The following is a 20,573-nucleotide window of genomic DNA, read 5'->3' as shown; positions in this document are numbered from 1 at the left end:
AAAAATAAATAAAAAACGTATTAGTGGAAAATAACAAAAACAATTTGCACAAAATCTACACAGGAATTACGTTTTTTATATCATTTGCAAGTATAAGAATATAATAGTGGATTTTCAGAAAAAAGTAGCTTTGGTATTATGATTAAGGAGGAAGGAAAATGAAATGAAAACTAAAAAAAATGAAAATATGAAGTTTTCTAATAAAGATTGAATTAGTTGCAATAGCATTACCGTTTAAGAATAAATAAAATGAAAGAAAAACCAAATTGAAATAATGAAGTTTTCTTAGGAAGAATGAACTAGTGGTATTCGTATTACCCTTTAAGAAAAAAAACAAAAAAATCAAATAATGAAATTTATAAGGAAGAATGAATTAATGAAAATTGTATTACCCATTAAGAAGAAAATTATATAAAAACTATAATTTCAAAATGATGAAGTTTTCTATGGAATAATGAATTAGTAGCATGGTATTACCCTTTAATAAAAATAAAATAAAATAACATATTCATGGAAAATAATGACAAAATTTGCACAAAATTTACAAAGGAATTACTTTTTTTAATATGCATGTATAAGGATATATGATGGGATTATCACGAAAATGAAATTTCCTAAGAATGAATGAATTAGTGGCATTGGTATTACCATTAAAAAGAAATAAAATGTAATTAAAACTCAAAAAAATAAAAATAATGAAATTTTCTAAGAAATAAGGAATTTGTTGTAATGGCATTAACCTTTTAGAAGAAACAAAGTGGAATAAAAACTAAATGAAAATAGTAAAGTTTTAGGAAGAATGAATTAGTGGTATTGTTATTACTCTATAAGAAGAAAGAAAATATAAAATCAAAATAATGAAATTTTGTAAGGAAGAACAAATTAATAACAATGGTACTACCCTTTAAGAGGAAAGAAAATAAACTAAACTAAAACAAAATAAAACTAATAAAGTTTTGTCGGGAAGAATGAATTAGTGGCATTGGTATTAACCTTTAAGAAAAATAAATGAAGAAAGCATAACGAAAAGATTTACATCAAATTTGCGCAACTGATAATATGCAAGAGCATATAGCAGTGGAATTTTCACAAAGAAGAAACTTCACAAAGAAGAAATGAATAGATGAATTGGTATTACCCTTGAAGAACAAAGAAAATGAAATAAAGCAAATTCACACGCTCATTGTACAACGCTTGCATGAATACATTTACAACTCACTTAACCTCACAAAAATATGCATAAGAAAAAAATGGAAAACTTGATAAAAAAACAAAAGAAAAAATGAATAAAAATAGAAAAAATGAGAAAAAATGAAGGAAGGGAGGGAAGGGCTTGGTCGCACAGCTAACTGGGCTTTAGCGCATGAACCAATTGACTAGCCCAAAACTGATTTCACTAAAAATTCCTCGCCAAAAACAAGATTTACCATACAAAAGAAAGAAAAAAGAGCACGAATCTTGGAGTAGCAATCAACAGCCAGAAAATTTGACTGATGCAAATTCAATTTCCAGGCGACTTGCAGGTAGCTAAAATGAAACTAAAACTACTTATGACTTATAATATTTGATTATGTATAGTTGTAACAATATTTATTGAATATAAGTATAATATAATTGAATGGAAAACATTTTTCCATGCATAACTGAATGTTGTGATGGATATTTTCGCATGCATAATTACATGTTGAGGTGGGACTTATCCCATAGAGTACATAAGTGTATGCTGACACGGAATGCTTGTATGTATTTTTATTTTTTTGAAAAAGAAGAAGTGGATATAGGATACGGTACTTACATCCACTTGATGATATGAAGTGTTTGCATATATGTGCTCCAAAATAAGACAAATGGAGAACTCTTCAAGGAACAGATTCAATTTTACGTCGATTCGTATTCTTCGTTCTTCGTATGAGGGTATTGGTCTCCATTGGTCTCAGGCTGCTAATTATTACTTCCAAAACAAATGAGGAAGCCGACGATTTCTTTAACGCGGAGAGCCAAAAAAAAGTGCACAGAGATCTTGAACGGCATTTTGACAAAGTCTCCCCCCACAAAACCATGATCAGACGGCTGCTGACTAATATGGCTACCAAGACGACCTCCGTAAAAAGCTTGCCGTACCGATCATATCATTTCGTGCTGCATAGTTGGTCGCATGCATGATCGACCAGAGAAAATATGTATTGGCCGTCTGATCGGTTCTTCTAGGCTGCCGATGGAAGTTGCATTGGTCGTGTCAGACCAAGAATTCAACCATGCAAAAACAAGTCTCTCCAGAGCGTGCATGTATTCCCAAAGCGTGCTTGTTGTCGCCATTGATTCACTCCTCGTGTTCACGTTCTCTCCTTCTCCCGACCGGCCTCTATAAATGCCAGCGCTTGTCGCCAGCTGATCACACACCACAGCCAATCCTACTCACATTTGCAAAGCGCGCGCTATAAGCTCAGCTCAGCTTGATCTAGCCTACCTTCTTCCAGCTGAAAGAACCGGTCCGATTATCGGCCATGAAGATTGTGGCAGCTGACGAGCCAAGGACGAGCAGGAGGTACGCACTGCTGCTGGCGGCCCGGGACTCGGAGTACGTGCTCAAGGTGTACGGCGGCTACTTCAATGTCTTCGTGAGTGCGTTTGGCTCTGGCGACGACGGCGACGTCTGCGAGACGTGGGACATGTTCCGGGCGGTGGACGGGGAGCTCCCCGACCTGGACGACATCGGACGATACGACGGCTTCGTCATCAGCGGCAGCCCTTACGACGCGTACGCCGACGAGCTGTGGATACTGCGGCTGTGCCTCCTCGTCCAGGAGGCCGTCGCCGCCCGGAAGCGCGTCCTCGGCATCTGCTTCGGCCACCAGGTGGTATGCCGCGCTCTGGGCGGCCGCGTCGGGAAGGCCAGGCGCGGCGGGTGGGACATCGGCATCCGGGAGGTGGCCATGGCGGCGACGCTGCCGCCGTGGAGGTTCCTCGACGCGCTGCGGGACCTTCCCCGGTACGCCAAGATCACCGAGTGCCACCAGGACGAGGTCTGGGAGGCGCCGCTGGGCGCCGACGTGCTGGCGTCCTCGGACAAGACCGGCGTGGAGATGTTCTGCGTCGGCGACCACGTGCTGGGAATCCAGGGCCACCCGGAGTACACCGGCGACATACTCCTCAGCCTCGTCGACCGCCTCTCCACCAGCCAATCCATCACCGTGAGTGCTTCCCTCTAGCTATGTGGTGCATGATGCCATTGTCAATCCACGATATATCGGATCTGATTTGCCAGTTTGCACGTTGCAGGTGTCGTTCGCTAAGGACGTGAAGAGGCAGCTGGAGGCTACTAGCGCTGACAGGGAGTTCTGGCTCAACCTCTGCAAAAGTTTCCTGAAGGCTGAAGAATTGTACTAGCATGGTGCACATATATGATCATAAATAAACCATCTATTGGCACTAGCGGCGTGGTGTTAATTAATGCCAGCTTATTATCTGCGGTATTTGATTGGACAAAGCTTGGTCGTCAGATTATGTGCAGACTCATACAGATTGTTGTTGTTATATACATCTATATTTTTGACAAAATATTGTACATTTCTTTTTTGAGAGAGAAAAATAAAAAATTTGTATAGTTATCAGGCAGTGACAGAAAATTCGAGGACAAGCAGACCGTATGCTGACATTTGGTTTTTATTTTGGGAACCAAGCTAACTGGCGATCATTCACAAAGAGAGTATGGCATTTCAAACGTGTTCTTGATAGTTTTAGTTGTATCGGACTGATAGATTCTTTAAAGGGAAACGCTTGTCTTCGGCCGGTGTATCGCACACGAGCCATTCGCCGCCTCCTCTATACATATACGCGTATTCTTTGTGTCTCTCTTTCTGCAACACCACCATGTGTGTTGCAATTGCCTTCCGCAACAACACCCATATTGCAAAAAAAGGATGACGAACAAAATACAAATATTTTCGGCAACATTGTCTGTGTTACGATTTTTTCCTGCAACGACACTCATATTGCAAAAATAGTAAAGAAAAAAAAATCTGCAACATCATCTATGTTGCAAAAGATTTCTGCAACATACGCTTTGTTGCAAAGTATTCTGCCCGGCCGACGCATAGTGCGGCCCCTCTCGAAAACAACATGATATTTCAAAAAATGTTACGTTGTTCTCAAGAAACTGCCACTCCCGACCAATTAAAATTGTCATTAAAATGTTCACAAATGTCATGCAAAACTTGTACGAACACGAACATTGACTGAATGTCATGTTGGGAATCGTAGCATAATTTTAAAATTTTCCTACGCTCACCAAGATGCATCTATGGAGTCTACTAGCAACGAGGGGAAAGGAGTGCATCTACATAACCTTGTAGATCGCGAGCGGAAGCGTTCCAATGAACGTGGATGACGGAGTCGTACTCGCCGTGATCCAAATCACCGATGACCGAGTGCCGAACGGACGGCACCTCCGCGTTCAACACACGTACGGTGCAGCGACGTCTCCTCCTTCTTGATCCAGCAAGGGGGAAGGAGAGGTTGATGGAGATCCAGCAGCACGACGGCGTGGTGGTGGATGTATCGGGTCTCTGGCAGGGCTTCGCCGAGCTTCTGCGAGAGAGAGAGAGGTGTTGCAGGGGAGGAGGGAGGCGCCCAAGGCTGTCGGTTGCTGCCCTCCCTCCCCCCCCCCCTTTATATAGGCCCCCTAGGGGGGCGCCGGACCTAGAGATGAGATCTCATGGGGGGGCGGCGGCCACAAGGGGGGGAAGGGGTTGCCTTGCCCCCCAAGGCAAGGGGGAACTCCCCCCCCCTAGGGTTCCCAACCCTAGGCGCATGGGGGGAGGCCCAAGGGGGGCGCCCCAGCCCACTAAGGGCTGGTTCCCTTCCACTTTCAGCCCACGGGGCCCTCCGGGATAGGTGGCCCCACCCGGTGGACCCCCGGGACCCTTCCGGTGGTCCCGGTACAATACCGGTAACCCCCGAAACTTTCCCGATGGCCGAAACTGGACTTCCTATATATAATTCTTCACCTCCGGACCATTCTGGAACCTCTCGTGATGTCCGGGATCTCATCCGGGACTCCGAACAACTTTCGGGTTTCCGCATACATATATCTCTACAACCCTAGCGTCACCGAACCTTAAGTGTGTAGACCCTACGGGTTCGGGAGACATGCAGACATGACCGAGACGCCTCTCCGGTCAATAACCAACAGCGGGATCTGGATACCCATGTTGGCTCCCACATGTTCCACGATGATCTCATCGGATGAACCACGGTGTCGAGGATTCAATCAACCCGTGCAATTCCCTTTGTCAATCGGTATGTTACTTGCCCGAGATTCGATCGTCGGTATCCCAATACCTTGTTCAATCTCGTTACCGGCAAGTCTCTTTACTCGTACAGCAATGCATGATCCCGTGACTAACGCCTTAGTCACATTGAGCTCATTATGATGATGCATTACCGAGTGGGCCCAGAGATACCTCTCCGTCACACGGAGTGACAAATCCCAGTCTCGATCCGTGCCAACCCAACAGACACTTTCGGAGATACCCGTAGTGCACCTTTATAGTCACCCAGTTACGTTGTGACGTTTGGCACACCCAAAGCACTCCTACGGTATCCGGGAGTTGCACGATCTCATGGTCTAAGGAAAAGATACTTGACATTGGAAAAGCTCTAGCAAACGAAACTACACGATCTTTTATGCTATGCTTAGGATTGGGTCTTGTCCATCACATCATTCTCCTAATGATGTGATCCCGTTATCAATGACATCCAATGTCCATAGTCAGGAAACCATGACTATCTGTTGATCAACGAGCTAGTCAACTAGAGGCTTACTAGGGACACGTTGTGGTCTATGTATTCACACATGTATTACGATTTCCGGACAATACAATTATAGCATGAACAATAGACGATTATCATGAACAAAGAAATATAATAATAACCATTTATTATTGCCTCTAGGGCATATTTCCAACAGTCTCCCACTTGCACTAGAGTCAATAATCTAGTTACATTGTGATGAATCGAACACCCATTGCGTCCTGGTGTTGATCATGTTTTGCCATAGGGAGAGGTTTAGTCAACGGATCAGCTACATTCAGGTCCGTATGTACTTTACAAATATCTATGTCTCCATTTTGAACACTTTCACGAATGGAGTTGAAGCGTCGCTTGATATGCCTGGTCTTCCTGTGAAACCTGGGCTCCTTCGCAAGGGCAATGGCTCCAGTGTTGTCACAGAAGAGAGTCATCGGGCCCGACGCATTGGGAATCACCCCTAGGTCGGTAATGAACTCCTTCATCCAGACTGCTTCCTGTGCTGCCTCTGAGGCTGCCATGTACTCCGCTTCACATGTAGATCCCGCCACGACGCTTTGCTTGCAACTGCACCAGCTTACTGCTCCTCCATTCAAAATATACACGTATCCGATTTGTGACTTCGAGTCATCCAGATCTGTGTCGAAGCTAGCGTCGACGTAACCCTTTATGACGAGCTCTTCGTCACCTCCATAAACGAGAAACATATCCTTAGTCCTTTTCAGGTACTTTAGGATATTCTTGACCGCTGTCCAGTGTTCCATGCCGGGATTACTTTGGTACCTTCCTGCCAAACTCACGGCAAGGTTTACATCAGGTCTGGTACTCAGCATGGCATACATAATAGACCCTATGGCCGAGGCATAGGGGATGACACTCATCTTTTCTATATCTTCTGCCGTGGTCGGGCATTGAGCCGTGCTCAATTGCACACCTTGCAATACAGGCAAGAACCCCTTCTTGGACTGATCCATATTGAACTTCTTCAATATCTTGTCAAGGTATGTACTCTGTGAAAGACCAATGAGGCGTCTTGATCTATCTCTATAGATCTTGATGCCTAATATATAAGCAGCTTCTCCAAGGTCCTTCATTGAAAAACACTTATTCAAATAGGCCTTTATACTTTCCAAGAATTCTATATCATTTCCCATCAATAGTATGTCATCCACATATAATATGAGAAATGCTACAGAGCTCCCACTCACTTTCTTGTAAACACAGGCTTCTCCATAAGTCTGTGTAAACCCAAACGCTTTGATCATCTCATCAAAGCGAATGTTCCAACTCCGAGATGCTTGCACCAGCCCATAGATTGAGCGCTGGAGCTTGCATACTTTGTTAGCATTCTTAGGATCGACAAAACCTTCCGGCTGCATCATATACAACTCTTCCTTAAGGAAGCCATTAAGGAATGCCGTTTTGACGTCCATCTGCCATATTTCATAATCATAGTATGCGGCAATTGCTAACATGATTCAGACGGACTTCAGCTTCGCTACGGGTGAGAAAGTCTCATCGTAGTCAACCCCTTGAACTTGTCGATAACCCTTAGCGACAAGTCGAGCTTTGTAGATGGTCACATTACCATCTGCGTCCGTCTTCTTCTTAAAGATCCATTTGTTTTCTATGGCTCGCCGCTCATCGGGCAAGTCAGTCAAAGTCCATACTTTGTTTTCATACATGGATTCTATCTCGGATTTCATGGCTTCTAGCCATTTGTCGGAATCCGGGCCCGCCATCGCTTCTTCATAGTTCGAAGGTTCACCGTTGTCTAACAACATGATTTCCAGGACAGGATTGTCGTACCACTCTGGTGCGGAACGTGTCCTTGTGGACCTACGAAGTTCAGTAACTTGATCCGAAGCTTCATGATCATCATCATTAACTTCCTCCCCAGTCGGTGTAGGCACCACAGGAACATTTTCCTGCGCTGCGCTACTTTCCGGTTCGGAAGGGGTGACTATCACCTCATCAAGTTCCACTTTCCTCCCACTCAATTCTTTCGAGAGAAACTCCTTCTCCAGAAAGGACCCGTTCTTGGCAACAAAGATCTTGCCTTCGGATCTGAGGTAGAAGGTATACCCAATAGTTTCCTTAGGGTATCCTATGAAGACGCATTTTTCCGATTTGGGTTCGAGCTTTTCAGGTTGAAGTTTCTTGACATAAGCATCGCATCCCCAAACTTTTAGAAACGACAGCTTAGGTTTCTTCCCAAACCATAATTCATACGGTGTTGTCTCAACGGATTTCGACGGAGCCCTATTTAAAGTGAATGCGGCAGTCTCTAAAGCATAACCCCAAAATGAGAGCGGTAAATCGGTAAGAGACATCATAGATCGCACCATATCCAATAGAGTGCGATTACGACGTTCGGACACACCATTTCTCTGAGGTGTTCCAGGCGGCGTGAGTTGTGAAACTATTCCACATTTCCTTAAGTGTGCACCAAACTCGTGACTTAAATATTCTCCACCACGATCTGATCGTAGGAATTTTATTCTCCTGTCACGTTGATTCTCAACTTCACTCTGAAATTCCTTGAACTTTTCAAAGGTTTCAGACTTGTGTTTCATCAGGTAGACATACCCATATCTACTTAAATCATCAGTGAGAGTGAGAACATAACGATATCCTCCGCGAGCCTCAACACTCATTGGATCACACACATCGGTATGTATGATTTCCAATAAGTTGGTTGCTCGCTCCATTGTTCCGGAGAACGGAGTTTTGGTCATCTTACCCATGAGGCATGGTTCGCACGTGTCAAATGATTCGTAATCAAGAGACTCCAAAAGTCCATCTGCATGGAGCTTCTTCATGCGCTTGACACCAATGTGACCAAGGCGGCAGTGCCACAAGTATGTGGGACTATCGTTATCAACTTTGCATCTTTTGGTATTCACACTATGAACATGTGTAACATCACGTTCGAGATTCATCAAAAATAAACCATTGACCAGCGGGGCATGACCATAAAACATATCTCTCAAATAAATAGAACAACCATTATTCTCGGATTTAAATGAGTAGCCATCTCGAATTAAACGAGATCCAGATACAATGTTCATGCTCAAAGCTGGCACTAAATAACAATTATTGAGGTTTAAAACTAATCCCGTAGGGAGATGCAGAGGTAGCGTGCCGACGGCGATCACATCGACCTTGGAACCATTCCCGACGCGCATCGTCACCTCGTCCTTCGCCAGTCTCCGTTTATTCCGTAGTTCCTGTTTTGAGTTACAAATATGAGCAACCGCACCGGTATCAAATACCCAGGAGCTACTACGAGTACTGGTAAGGTACACATCAATTACATGTATATCACATATACCTTTGGTGTTGCCTGCCTTCTTCTTGTCCGCTAAGTATTTGGGGCAGTTCCGCTTCCAGTGACCACTTCCCTTGCAATAAAAGCACTCAGTCTCGGGCTTGGGTCCATTCTTTGACTTCTTCCCAGTAACTGGTTTACCGGGCGCAGCAACTCCCTTGCCGTCCTTCTTGAAGTTCTTCTTACCCTTGCCCTTCTTGAACTTAGTGGTTTTATTCACCATCAACACTTGATGTTCTTTTCTGATCTCTACCTCAGCTGATTTCAGCATTGAATATACCTCAGGAATGGTCTTTTCCATCCCCTGCATATTGAAGTTCATCACAAAGCTCTTGTAGCTTCGTGGAAGCGACTGGAGGATTCTGTCAATGACCGCGTCATCCGGGAGATTAACTCCCAGCTGAGACAAGCGGTTGTGCAACCCAGACATTCTGAGTATGTGCTCACTAACAGAACTGTTCTCCTCCATTTTACAGCTGAAGAACTTGTCGGAGACATCATATCTCTCGACCCGGGCATGAGCTTGGAAAACCAATTTCAGCTCCTCGAACATCTCATATGCTCCATGTTTCTCAAAACGCTTTTGGAGACCCGGTTCTAAGCTGTAAAGCATGCCGCACTGAACGAGGGAGTAATCATCAGCACGCTGCTGCCAAGCGTTCATAACGTCTTGGTTCTCAGGGATTGGTGCTTCACCTAGCGGTGCTTCTAAGACATAATCTTTCTTGGCTACTATAAGGATGAGCCTCAGGTTCCGGACCCAGTCTGTATAGTTGCTGCCATCATCTTTCAGCTTGGTTTTCTCTAGGAACGCGTTGAAATTGAGGACAACGTTGGCCATTTAATCTACAAGACATAGTGTAAAGATTTTAGACTAAGTTCATGATAATTGAGTTCATTTAATCAAATTATTTAATGAACTCCCACTCAGATAGACATCCCTCTAGTCATCTAAGTGAAACATGATCCGAGTTTAACTAGGCCGTGTCCGATCATCACGTGAGACGGACTAGTCAAGATCGGTGAACATCTCCATGTTGATCGTATCTTCTATACGACTCATGCTCGACCTTTCGGTCCTCCGTGTTCTGAGGCCATGTCTGTACATGCTAGGCTCGTCAAGTCAACCTAAGTGTATTGCGTGTGTTCCGAGGCCATGTCTGTACATGCTAGGCTCGTCAACACCCGTTGTATTCGAACGTTAGGATCTATCACACCCGATCATCACGTGGTGCTTCGAAACAACGAACCTTCGCAACGGTGCACAGTTAGGGTGAACACTTTCTTGAAATTATTATAAGGGATCATCCTACTTGCTACCGTCGTTCTAAGCAAATAAGATGCAAAAACATGATAAACATCACATGCAATCAAATAGTGACATGATATGGCCAATATCATCATGCTCCTTTGATCTCCATCTTCGGGGCACCATGATCATCTTTGTCACCGGCATGACACCATGATCTCCATCATCATGATCTCCATCATTGTGTCTTCATGAAGTCGTCACGCCAGCGATTACTTCTACTTGTATGGCTAACGCGTTTAGCAACAAAGTAAAGTAAATTACATGGCGTTATTCAATGACACGCAGGTCATATAAAATAATAAAGACAACTCTTATGGCTCCTGCCGGTTGTCATACTCATCGACATGCAAGTCGTGATTCCTATTACAAGAATATGATCAATCTCATACATCACATATATCATTCATCACATCTTTTGGCCATATCACATCACATAGCACTTGCTGCAAAAACAAGTTAGACGTCCTCTAATTGTTGTTGCAAGTTTTTACGTGGTTTGTAGGTTTCTAGCAAGAACGTTTTCTTACCTACGTATGACCACAACGTGATTTGCCAATTTCTATTTACCCTTCATAAGGACCCTTTTCATCGAATCCGTTCCGACTAAAGTAGGAGAGACAGACACCCGCTAGCCCCTTATGCATCTAGTGCATGTCAGTCGGTGGAACCTGTCTCACGTAAGCGTACGTGTAAGGTCGGTCCGGGCCGCTTCATCCTACAATGCCGCCGAAACAAGAAACGACTAGTAGCGGCAAGAAGAATTGGCAAACTCAACGCCCACAACTGCTTTGTGTTCTACTCGTGCATAGTAACTACGCATAGGCCTGGCTCATGATGCCACTGTTGGGAATCGTAGCATAATTTTAAAATTTTCCTACGCTCACCAAGATGCATCTATGGAGTCTACTAGCAACGAGGGGAAAGGAGTGCATCTACATACCCTTGTAGATCGCGAGCGGAAGCGTTCCAATGAACGTGGATGACGGAGTCGTACTCGCCGTGAACCAAATCACCGATGACCGAGTGCCGAATGGACGGCACCTCCGCGTTCAACACACGTACGGTGCAGCGACGTCTCCTCCTTCTTGATCCAGCAAGGGGGAAGGAGAGGTTGATGGAGATCCAGCAGCACGACGGCGTGGTGGTGGATGTATCGGGTCTCTGGCAGGGCTTCGCCGAGCTTCTGCGAGAGAGAGAGAGGTGTTGCAGGGGAGGAGGGAGGCGCCCAAGGCTGTCGGTTGCTGCCCTCCCTCCCCCCCCTTTATATAGGCCCCCTGGGGGGCGCCGGCCCTAGAGATGAGATCTCATGGGGGGTGGCGGCCACAAGGGGGGGAAGGGGTTGCCTTGCCCCCCAAGGCAAGGGGGAACTCCCCCCCCCCTAGGGTTCCCAACCCTAGGCGCATGGGGGGAGGCCCAAGGGGGGCGCCCCAGCCCACTAAGGGCTGGTTCCCTTCCACTTTCAGCCCACGGGGCCCTCCGGGATAGGTGGCCCCACCCGGTGGACCCCCGGGACCCTTCCGGTGGTCCCGGTACAATACCGGTAACCCCCGAAACTTTCCCGGTGGCCGAAACTGGACTTCCTATATATAATTCTTCACCTCCGGACCATTCCGGAACCTCTCGTGATGTCCGGGATCTCATCCGGGACTCCGAACAACTTTCGGGTTTCCGCATACATATATGTCTACAACCCTAGCGTCACCGAACCTTAAGTGTGTAGACCCTACGGGTTTGGGAGACATGCAGACATGACCGAGACGCCTCTCCGGTCAATAACCAACAGCGGGATCTGGATACCCATGTTGGCTCCCACATGTTCCACGATGATCTCATCGGATGAACCACGGTGTCGAGGATTCAATCAATCCATATGCAATTCCCTTTGTCAATCGGTATGTTACTTGCCCGAGATTCGATCGTCGGTATCCCAATACCTTGTTCAATCTCGTTACCGGCAAGTCTCTTTACTCGTACCGCAATGCATGATCCCGTGACTAACGCCTTAGTCACATTGAGCTCATTATGATGATGCATTACCGAGTGGGCCCAGAGATACCTCTCCGTCACACGGAGTGACAAATCCCAGTCTCGATCCGTGCCAACCCAACAGACACTTTCGGAGATACCCGTAGTGCACCTTTATAGTCACCCAGTTACGTTGTGACGTTTGGCACACCCAAAGCACTCCTACGGTATCCGGGAGTTGCATGATCTCATGGTCTAAGGAAAAGATACTTGACATTGGAAAAGCTCTAGCAAACGAAACTACACGATCTTTTATGCTATGCTTAGGATTGGGTCTTGTCCATCACATCATTCTCCTAATGATTTGATCCCGTTATCAATGACATCCAATGTCCATAGTCAGGAAACCATGACTATCTGTTGATCAACGAGCTAGTCAACTAGAGGCTTACTAGGGACACATTGTGGTCTATGTATTCACACATGTATTACAATTTCCGGACAATACAATTATAGCATGAACAATAGACGATTATCATGAACAAAGAAATATAATAATAACCATTTATTATTGCCTCTAGGGCATATTTCCAACATGTCAAACATACAACATCGACTAATATGTGCCGAATAAGCTTTCGAAATACATCTCCTATTCTTGTTTCTTTTTCGCGAGAAAACTTCTGATCTATTCATTTTCAATCATGACAGTACAATGAACACGAGAAAAAAATAAAATTACATCCAAATCTCTAGAACACCTAGTGACGACTACAAGCACTGAGGCGTGCCGAAGGCGCGCCACCGACATCGCCCACCCACGTTGAAACCGTGCAAAACTTGTTGTAGTAGACAGTCGAGACGTTGTCGTGCTACGACCCCACACTACTAGGGAAAACCTAATACACAGAATCTTACCAGTAGCGCGGGACAAAAACAAGCGCTACTACTACTTACCACTAGCGCGTGGCAAAGAAACGCGGTGCAGCTAAGTTTATAGCAGTGGCGCGTCTCAGGGAAGAAGCGCTACAACTACAATTCCCCTACTGTTGTCGCCAGGTTACCATTAGTAGTAGCGAGCTTAATCAAAGCGCGCTGCTGCTAAGGTTGTTATAGCAGCGTGTTTCACGCAGAAAGCGCTACTGCTAATGAAAGGAAAATAAAATAAAAAAACATATAGAAAAGTAAATGAAAATGAAAGAAATAGAAAAAGGGAAGGAAAAAAAGAAAATGTGAAGGAAAACAAATGAAAAAGGGAAATAAAGGAGAAAGGCGTAGCAGCAGCGTGTTTTCAGGACAGGCGCTATAGCTAACTTAGCAGTAGCGCGTTCTCTCACCAGCGCTATAGCTAAGTTAGCTATAGCTAATGCCTCAGTAGCGCTTTTCCTGGAACACCGCGCCCTCCTTCTTCCCCACGGCCACTTCCCCCAAATCGAACTCATCTGCTCTCGCCGCCGTCGTCGCCCTGCATCGCCGTCGGCCGCCGCGCGCTCTCCCGTCGCCCTCCGCACGCCCTCGACGCCGCCCTGACCTCGATGCCACCCTACATCCCCGCCCTCCGCCGCGCGCCCGAGCCCCGACCCCGACCTCGACGCCGCCTGCCCCTCCCCCGGCCGCTCCCTAACTCCGCCGGCACCCGAGGTGAGCACGCCTACACCTCCTCCTCCTCCTCCTCCCTACCTCTCCCTACCTAGGGTTTCTAGGGTTAATCGAATTTTAGAGTGCATCAAATTAGTTAGGGTTCATAATATTAGATGCTAATTAGGGCAGTAGTTCCTAGGTAGGGTTCATCTAACTAGTTAGTGCTTGTAGATGCTTAAGAACTAGGGCACTAGTGTTTAATAGAATTAGTAAGAAAATTAATAGAACTAGTTGAACTAGTTTATTTTTAGTAAGAACTAGTGTATTTTTAGTAAGAAAATTAATAGAACTAGTTGAACTAGTTTATTTTTAGGAAGAACTAGTTTATTTTTATTTACAGTAAGTGTTTAGTTGAATTAATAGAACTAGTTTATTTTTAGTAAGAAAATTTATATTTAGTTGTTATTTTTTTAGTTAAAGCAATTATTCCCGCATCGACGTTGACGATGCCTATCCCGCATACTCGTCGTCGACTCGGGGGAGGACACCTGCTTAATCAGAGGGGCCATGTCCGGGACTGGGCTCCGCCGGGCTGGTACTGGGAGGTGCTACCTGCCGGGGGCGTAGCTTGGTGAGGAGCCAGCCCGTCGTTGACCTGAACCTTCTTTGGTGGCGGTCACGTGGGCCAGTGACGGTGCAGAGGCTTGAGGACCCCGCGGAGGTGGTACATCACCGTGTCAGCGAGGAGGACGAGCACGTCCGTCGCTACATGGTTGCGTTGGAGGGAAGGTTCTCCAATACCTGGCAGGTTTTTCAGGGATCTCACTGGAGCTATGATCCTGTGATGGTTCCTTCTCTTTGGGTGTCCACCGCCCGCGCCGATACCCGTCGTTCGCTAGGGTTTTAGTTGTATTAGTGATGTTATATGTATGATACTATTCGAGATGTATTAGTGATAATATTCGACGATGTACGGATGCAAGAGATGATTTAGTTTTGCTTATTGAATGCATGCTAATTTGAATACTTATTTATTTTACGATTTGATTTTACTTATTGAATGCTCAAATTGGAGAAGTACTCCTATTTTGAATGCTCAAATTGGACCCCACTATGTAAGGCTTATGCATTTGATTAGTTGATAGCTTATAGAGTTTTTGTTTTTGCAGAAATCAAGGAGCACCTCCATCATCCCCGCCGTTGTCCCCGTCACCGATCCCCTCCGACCTCGAGGTGAGACCAACCAAATCTTCATGTCAATATGAGTCCTATAAGATATTTTGAAATGTTTTTGTTCATATTTTTCACCATTGAAATGCAATGACCATCAAGTTTGAATGCTCATATGATGTAGATAAAAACATGTATATCTTGTGTTGCTCAAATAGGATATGTGCTTGCCCAAGTGGCCGGTCATGTTTGCAGGTTACACCTCCGAGTGGCCTATGTTTTGCCGGAGTGTTGATTAATTTCCGTTCCGGCAAATTTCAGGCACTTGATATGTCCTTTTTTAGCAAAGGTCATGCCGGATTTTTCCGTGAATTTTGGCATGACTTGTGCTAGAATATGTAGGAAATATCGAGTGGCCTGGATTTTCTAGAAAGATAATTAAACGACATTTTGGGTTGACTTTAAATCTGCCGAGGCTCCATCATATATGAGAGGACGAAGAATCCTGACTGTTGTCGTGGGGGTCGCTTCTCCTTCGTTCCTGTGTGCTAGACATTTTGGTGTAATGCACTCGGGGACGAAGGGAGGAGTGACCATCACCGACGGTCGAATATATACACCACGTGAGCTGAGAGTTTTCAAGAAAAGACTCGGCAGACCGATATTCAACCCGTGATGAATAATAATGATCTAATTTAGTTTTTGTAGTACATATATTTAATTGTACAAGTTTAATCTTTGAATTATGAACATAGGAAATGTCGTCATTGGATGACGAAAGTCTCCCGGGGGAGTGCGACTGGTGCAACGACGACCGAGGTCTGTGCGACAGGCCTCACCTGGACGAAGATCGGCGCTTCAGCATTAAGCTCCAGGAGACCTTCGATGTTTGAAACGGTACGCAACGACAACAAGTGTTTTTTTCGTAATTAAGCTCGACTTCAACTATTTCAATGTGTAATTTTTATCTTTTAAAATTCGACTAGCTTATCACATGCCATGCAAGACGCTATGTCTTGGAGATGATGGATTTTGAAGACCATGAAAGTTTTGAAACAAACAAAAATTCACCTAAGGACCCATCATGGTATGGATTTTGAAGTAAATCTGTACAATTCTGAGAGCGCAACCCAGTTTGGTTGCACAAATTGGGAAGCACTTTGGAAGATGTATGGTTTTTATGAGGGTATGCTTGTCACCATGGATCTTGGTGATCCTGACATCGACCAAGACAATATGGACATTTCGGTCCTTGTTGATACGCTTTCAATTCTATCGCTATGTGAGTTTCTCAAACATAGTTATTAACTAATTTATATTGTTTATTTCAAAATAGTTGACAACTTGTTTCCATTGACAACTTATTTTCATTCTTCAAACAATGTGCGGAAGATGGTAGACAGAACTTACTACACCGATGACTCAGAATTAACTTATCAGGAGAAAAAACATCTGATCGCATTTTGTACTGATCTTGAGAATTACAATATCTGTTATCAAACTCGTCCACATTATGGTCAATACGTGCCACTAGTGCACGTGTTGAACTACGGTAACATCCATGGAGATGCCATGGTAAGATTTTTTACTATTACGACATCCGTGCATCTTTTGCATACTTCTAAAACTGAACTACATTGCTAACTACGAAGTTATTACTATGTTTTTCAATAGAAAATCCCAAAGGATTGTGTGCCTCATCTGATATTTCAGAATGGTCGCCTTGATGTTTTGAACATACAGCCAGGTCATCCTACGAATCACACCTGTCCATATCGTATTTCTAAAACCGGTGAAGTCATGATAATCAAAGAATGGGAAAAAGTATGGTCAGTCATAGGGAGGTTCTTGGAAGCAGCATTGTACGAAAGGCAAGAATTGGAGACAAGATAATCTCCATTCTCCATAATGGAGAGTCAGGGCCTATCTTGTTTTATGCTGTTTTACCTACGAGAAGGTAGTAGGTCCTATGAGAGAGAAGTAGGTCCTAGGTACAATGTTTATTATGTGGTACAATGTGTTAGAGTTGATGATAAGGAGGAGTTGTGATTATGACTAGTGACCAACTTGCTATGTGATGTCTCATTGATGAAAACGATGATCATAAGGAGGTGTTATATGACAATGATGTATTATGATGATAAGTTGTTAATGATATGATGATGATGATATATATATATATATATATATATATTATATCATTGGGTGAAAGAACCGCAGATTAGTTTCAAGTGGATGTCACTTGAAACTAGTCCATGGTTCTTTCACCCAGTGATGTAATAACTCATTATGATGTAAAAACAATCTCTAAATTGCTGCTGTATGAAAACTTGTATAAAGGTGTATGAATACAATATGAAATAAAAAAATAATACAGAATAATAGTAGCAGCACGGGCTGTGAGAAGCGCTACTAGTAATTACCAGTAGCGCCCTTTCCAGGAGGCGGTACTACTAAGTGGATATAGCAGTAGCGTGGGTTAACCCACGCTACTGCTTACCTTTAGCTGTAGCGCCGTACCAGTAGCACTGCAGCCCGCGTTACTGGTAGGCCTAAAACCCGCGCTACTGCTAGGTTTTTCCCTAGTAGTGCCAAAGGACCGGCGCACCAGAATATCAATCGCCGCGGATGAAGAAATGTGTAGATCGGAAGGATTCAACTTGAAGACACACAAATATAAACGGACAAAGACCGGATCCGGATAGATCCATGGAACACTATCACCGACTGAATCCGTGAGATCCGCCGGAGACACACCTGCACACGCCCTCCGACAATGCTAGATGCACCACCGGGACGGGGGCTACACAGGGAGAACCTTGTTCCATCTTCAGGAAGCCGCCACGGTCTCATCTTCCAAGGGAGGCAGCCCGGTGCATGTAGCTCCCGCTTGCGCAGGGTCCGGAGAAGGCTCCGACCACTTTGGGTCTATTGTAACTGTCTCATCTTCCTAAACAGGACAAAAACCCTAACAAAATTCAAAGAAACATCTAAAAATGGAGCCTTCTCACTAACAATGGTTGGATGCATCCGCCTCCAACGCTAAGGCCACCAGATAAGATACGGACCGGCGGCGCCAAAAGAAGGAGGAACCCTAGGCTTTTTTTGAGAGGCGGCGGCGGCTGGGTGTCGAGGCTGCAGGGTACTTTTTTCTTTGTTTTCTCCTCCTACTCTTGTTCTTGTTCTGTCATTGTCGTCCCTAAGTGGTTTCTAGACCTGCTTCTAAAAAAAAGGTTCTAAGAAGAGAAGAACATGGTGCTTCAAGAACAGACGAGTAGAAAGAGGAACAGACTTAACGGTTTCAGCACAACACTACCATTTTACTAGACACTTGTCGAAGCCAGCGACTATTCATTGAAATATCTGTACCCCAAAACAGTCCCATAGAAACATGTATAATGCTTTCCTAGATCATCTACAGCGGGACTTGGCAAATACAACCCCTTAAACACCCGCAGATGCGCCCGAACGCGGCGGCGGACACTGACCAGTCAAACCTCAAATTTTCCTTCTCACAACCCTACACCTCAATTACCATACCTCAAATCCATATAAACTCATGCGACTACGTAACGATGCATTACACACATTGTCCGGCTACTACATCACTAACATGCCATCGGACTATCAAAATTTGGCATGTTTGGCTATGGTGGACAAGATCATCCACCGCCGCCCTTGCCCTTCCCGGTGCCCTTGCCGTCCTTGTCCCGGAAGTATCGGTTGAAGACGCGGTAGGGATCAAGCCGGATCTACTCGTCGCCGGAGCTGTTCGACCCGTCGTAGTCCTCTTTCTCCTTCTTGGGTGGCAGTCCGACCATTGCACGGACCGCCCGATTCTTCTTTCAGGTGAGGGCGCACGTGCTCCTCTGCTTTCTCGTCTTTACAATGCGGGCGCGGATGGCTTCCTTGTCTATGGCAGCCCGCGCTACCGCACTAGCCGCCTCCTCCACCGCCATGTTGGCAGCGAGGTGGGCCTCCGCCACCCTTATCCTCTCCTTCCAATGGCGGGCACACCGGTCCTGGTGGGACTCATACTCCGTCGGACCGGTGATGGGGAAGGAGAGATTTGAAGGCTCCCGGGACCGCGATGATCCAGCCTCGAAGGATCCGAGTGCCCGATGCACCGACGCTATAGAGTCGCGCCGGACAGATCCTGCCGTCAGCCAGGCGATGTCCTCCCGGGAGCAGCGGAGTGCTATGCAGATGGCCATTGCCTCCTCCAACCCGCACGGGATGACACCCCAGTCGAGGATCCGGACTAGTCGGAGTCAGATCCGATCTCCGCCATGCCGGAGAAGGCCGGAGATCGCCGAATGAGAGCAATGGAGTGAAGTGGCTAGGCTTTTGTCCGGCGAGCGGATGTGGAGGAATATTTGTGGTATCAGGTGGGCCAACATGGGCCAGGGACGACGTGACGGACGCGCCCCATATCCGCTCCATATTTAGGCTGGATATGAGGGGTGCCGGTCAGACCGGGCGTTTGAGGGTCCCGCCCGGGGCGCATTTTTGTGACAGGTCAGTTACCGGGCCGTCCGCCCGGACGTTTGAGTGAGTTGGGGGCGTCCGGCTGTAGAGGCTCTTACCATGCGAATACAAATATGTGTGTACTGATATACGTGCGCGAATACATGAAATACACAAACAAATTTCTGAATTTTGACGTGGATCAGTGTCCCACAATCTGCATGTCCCTCCACTTCATATATCATATATGTGCTCTGAAATAATACAAATGGAGAACTCTTCAAGCAGCAGTTTCATTTTTATGTCGATTGTTGTACTTTGTTCTTCATGTGATGACTTAATCTCTCCATTGGTCTCAGGCTGCTAATTATAACTTCCAAAACAAATGAGAAAGCTCGATTTTTTTAACGTGGAGAGCAAAAAAAGTGCATAGAGATCTTGAACGGCTCTTTGACAAAGTCTCCTCCACAACACCATGTCAGACGGCTGCTGACTAATATGGCGACCCAAGACGACCCGTCCGGCTCCGTAAAATGTTCCTCCACAACACCATGTCATATTTGTACTGATCATATCATATAATGGTAGTACAAAATTGGTCGCATGCATGATCGACCAGAGAAAATGTCGGCTCTTCTTAGGCTGCCGATGGATGTTGTGTTGGTCGTGTCAGACAAAGAATTTCAACCATGCATGGTCGTCCATCCGAAAAGGAGTCGGGTCTCCCCAAAGCGTGCTTGTTGTCGCCATTGATTCTCTCCTCGTGTTTACGTACTCCCATTCTCTCCAGCTTCCGACCGGCCTCTATAAATGCCAGCGATCGTCTCCAGCTGATCAATCACTACAGCCAATCCTACTCATTAGCAAAGCGCTATAAGCTCAGCCCTGCTTGGTCTAGCCTTCTCCTTCCTGCTGCAAGAACTGATCCGGTAGTCCGCC

General features: G+C 45.5%; 1 protein-coding gene across 1 annotated transcript; it reads left to right on the top strand.

The window, feature by feature from the left end:
• The first annotated feature begins 2,504 nt into the window (after window positions 1–2,504).
• LOC109750657 (gamma-glutamyl peptidase 3-like) lies at window positions 2,505–3,387 on the top strand. The gene is made up of 2 exons (XM_020309620.1): window positions 2,505–3,191; window positions 3,280–3,387. The coding sequence occupies exons 1-2, from the start codon at window positions 2,505–2,507 to the stop codon at window positions 3,385–3,387; spliced, it is 795 nt and encodes a 264-aa protein (XP_020165209.1).
• Window positions 3,388–20,573: the final 17,186 nt, after the last annotated feature.

Source organism: Aegilops tauschii, chromosome 5 (assembly GCF_002575655.3).
Source record: "Aegilops tauschii subsp. strangulata cultivar AL8/78 chromosome 5, Aet v6.0, whole genome shotgun sequence".
NCBI classification, from domain to species: domain Eukaryota; kingdom Viridiplantae; phylum Streptophyta; class Magnoliopsida; order Poales; family Poaceae; genus Aegilops; species Aegilops tauschii.
Note: the sequence above shows the minus strand (reverse complement) of the source record. Positions and strands in the feature narration are given on the sequence as shown.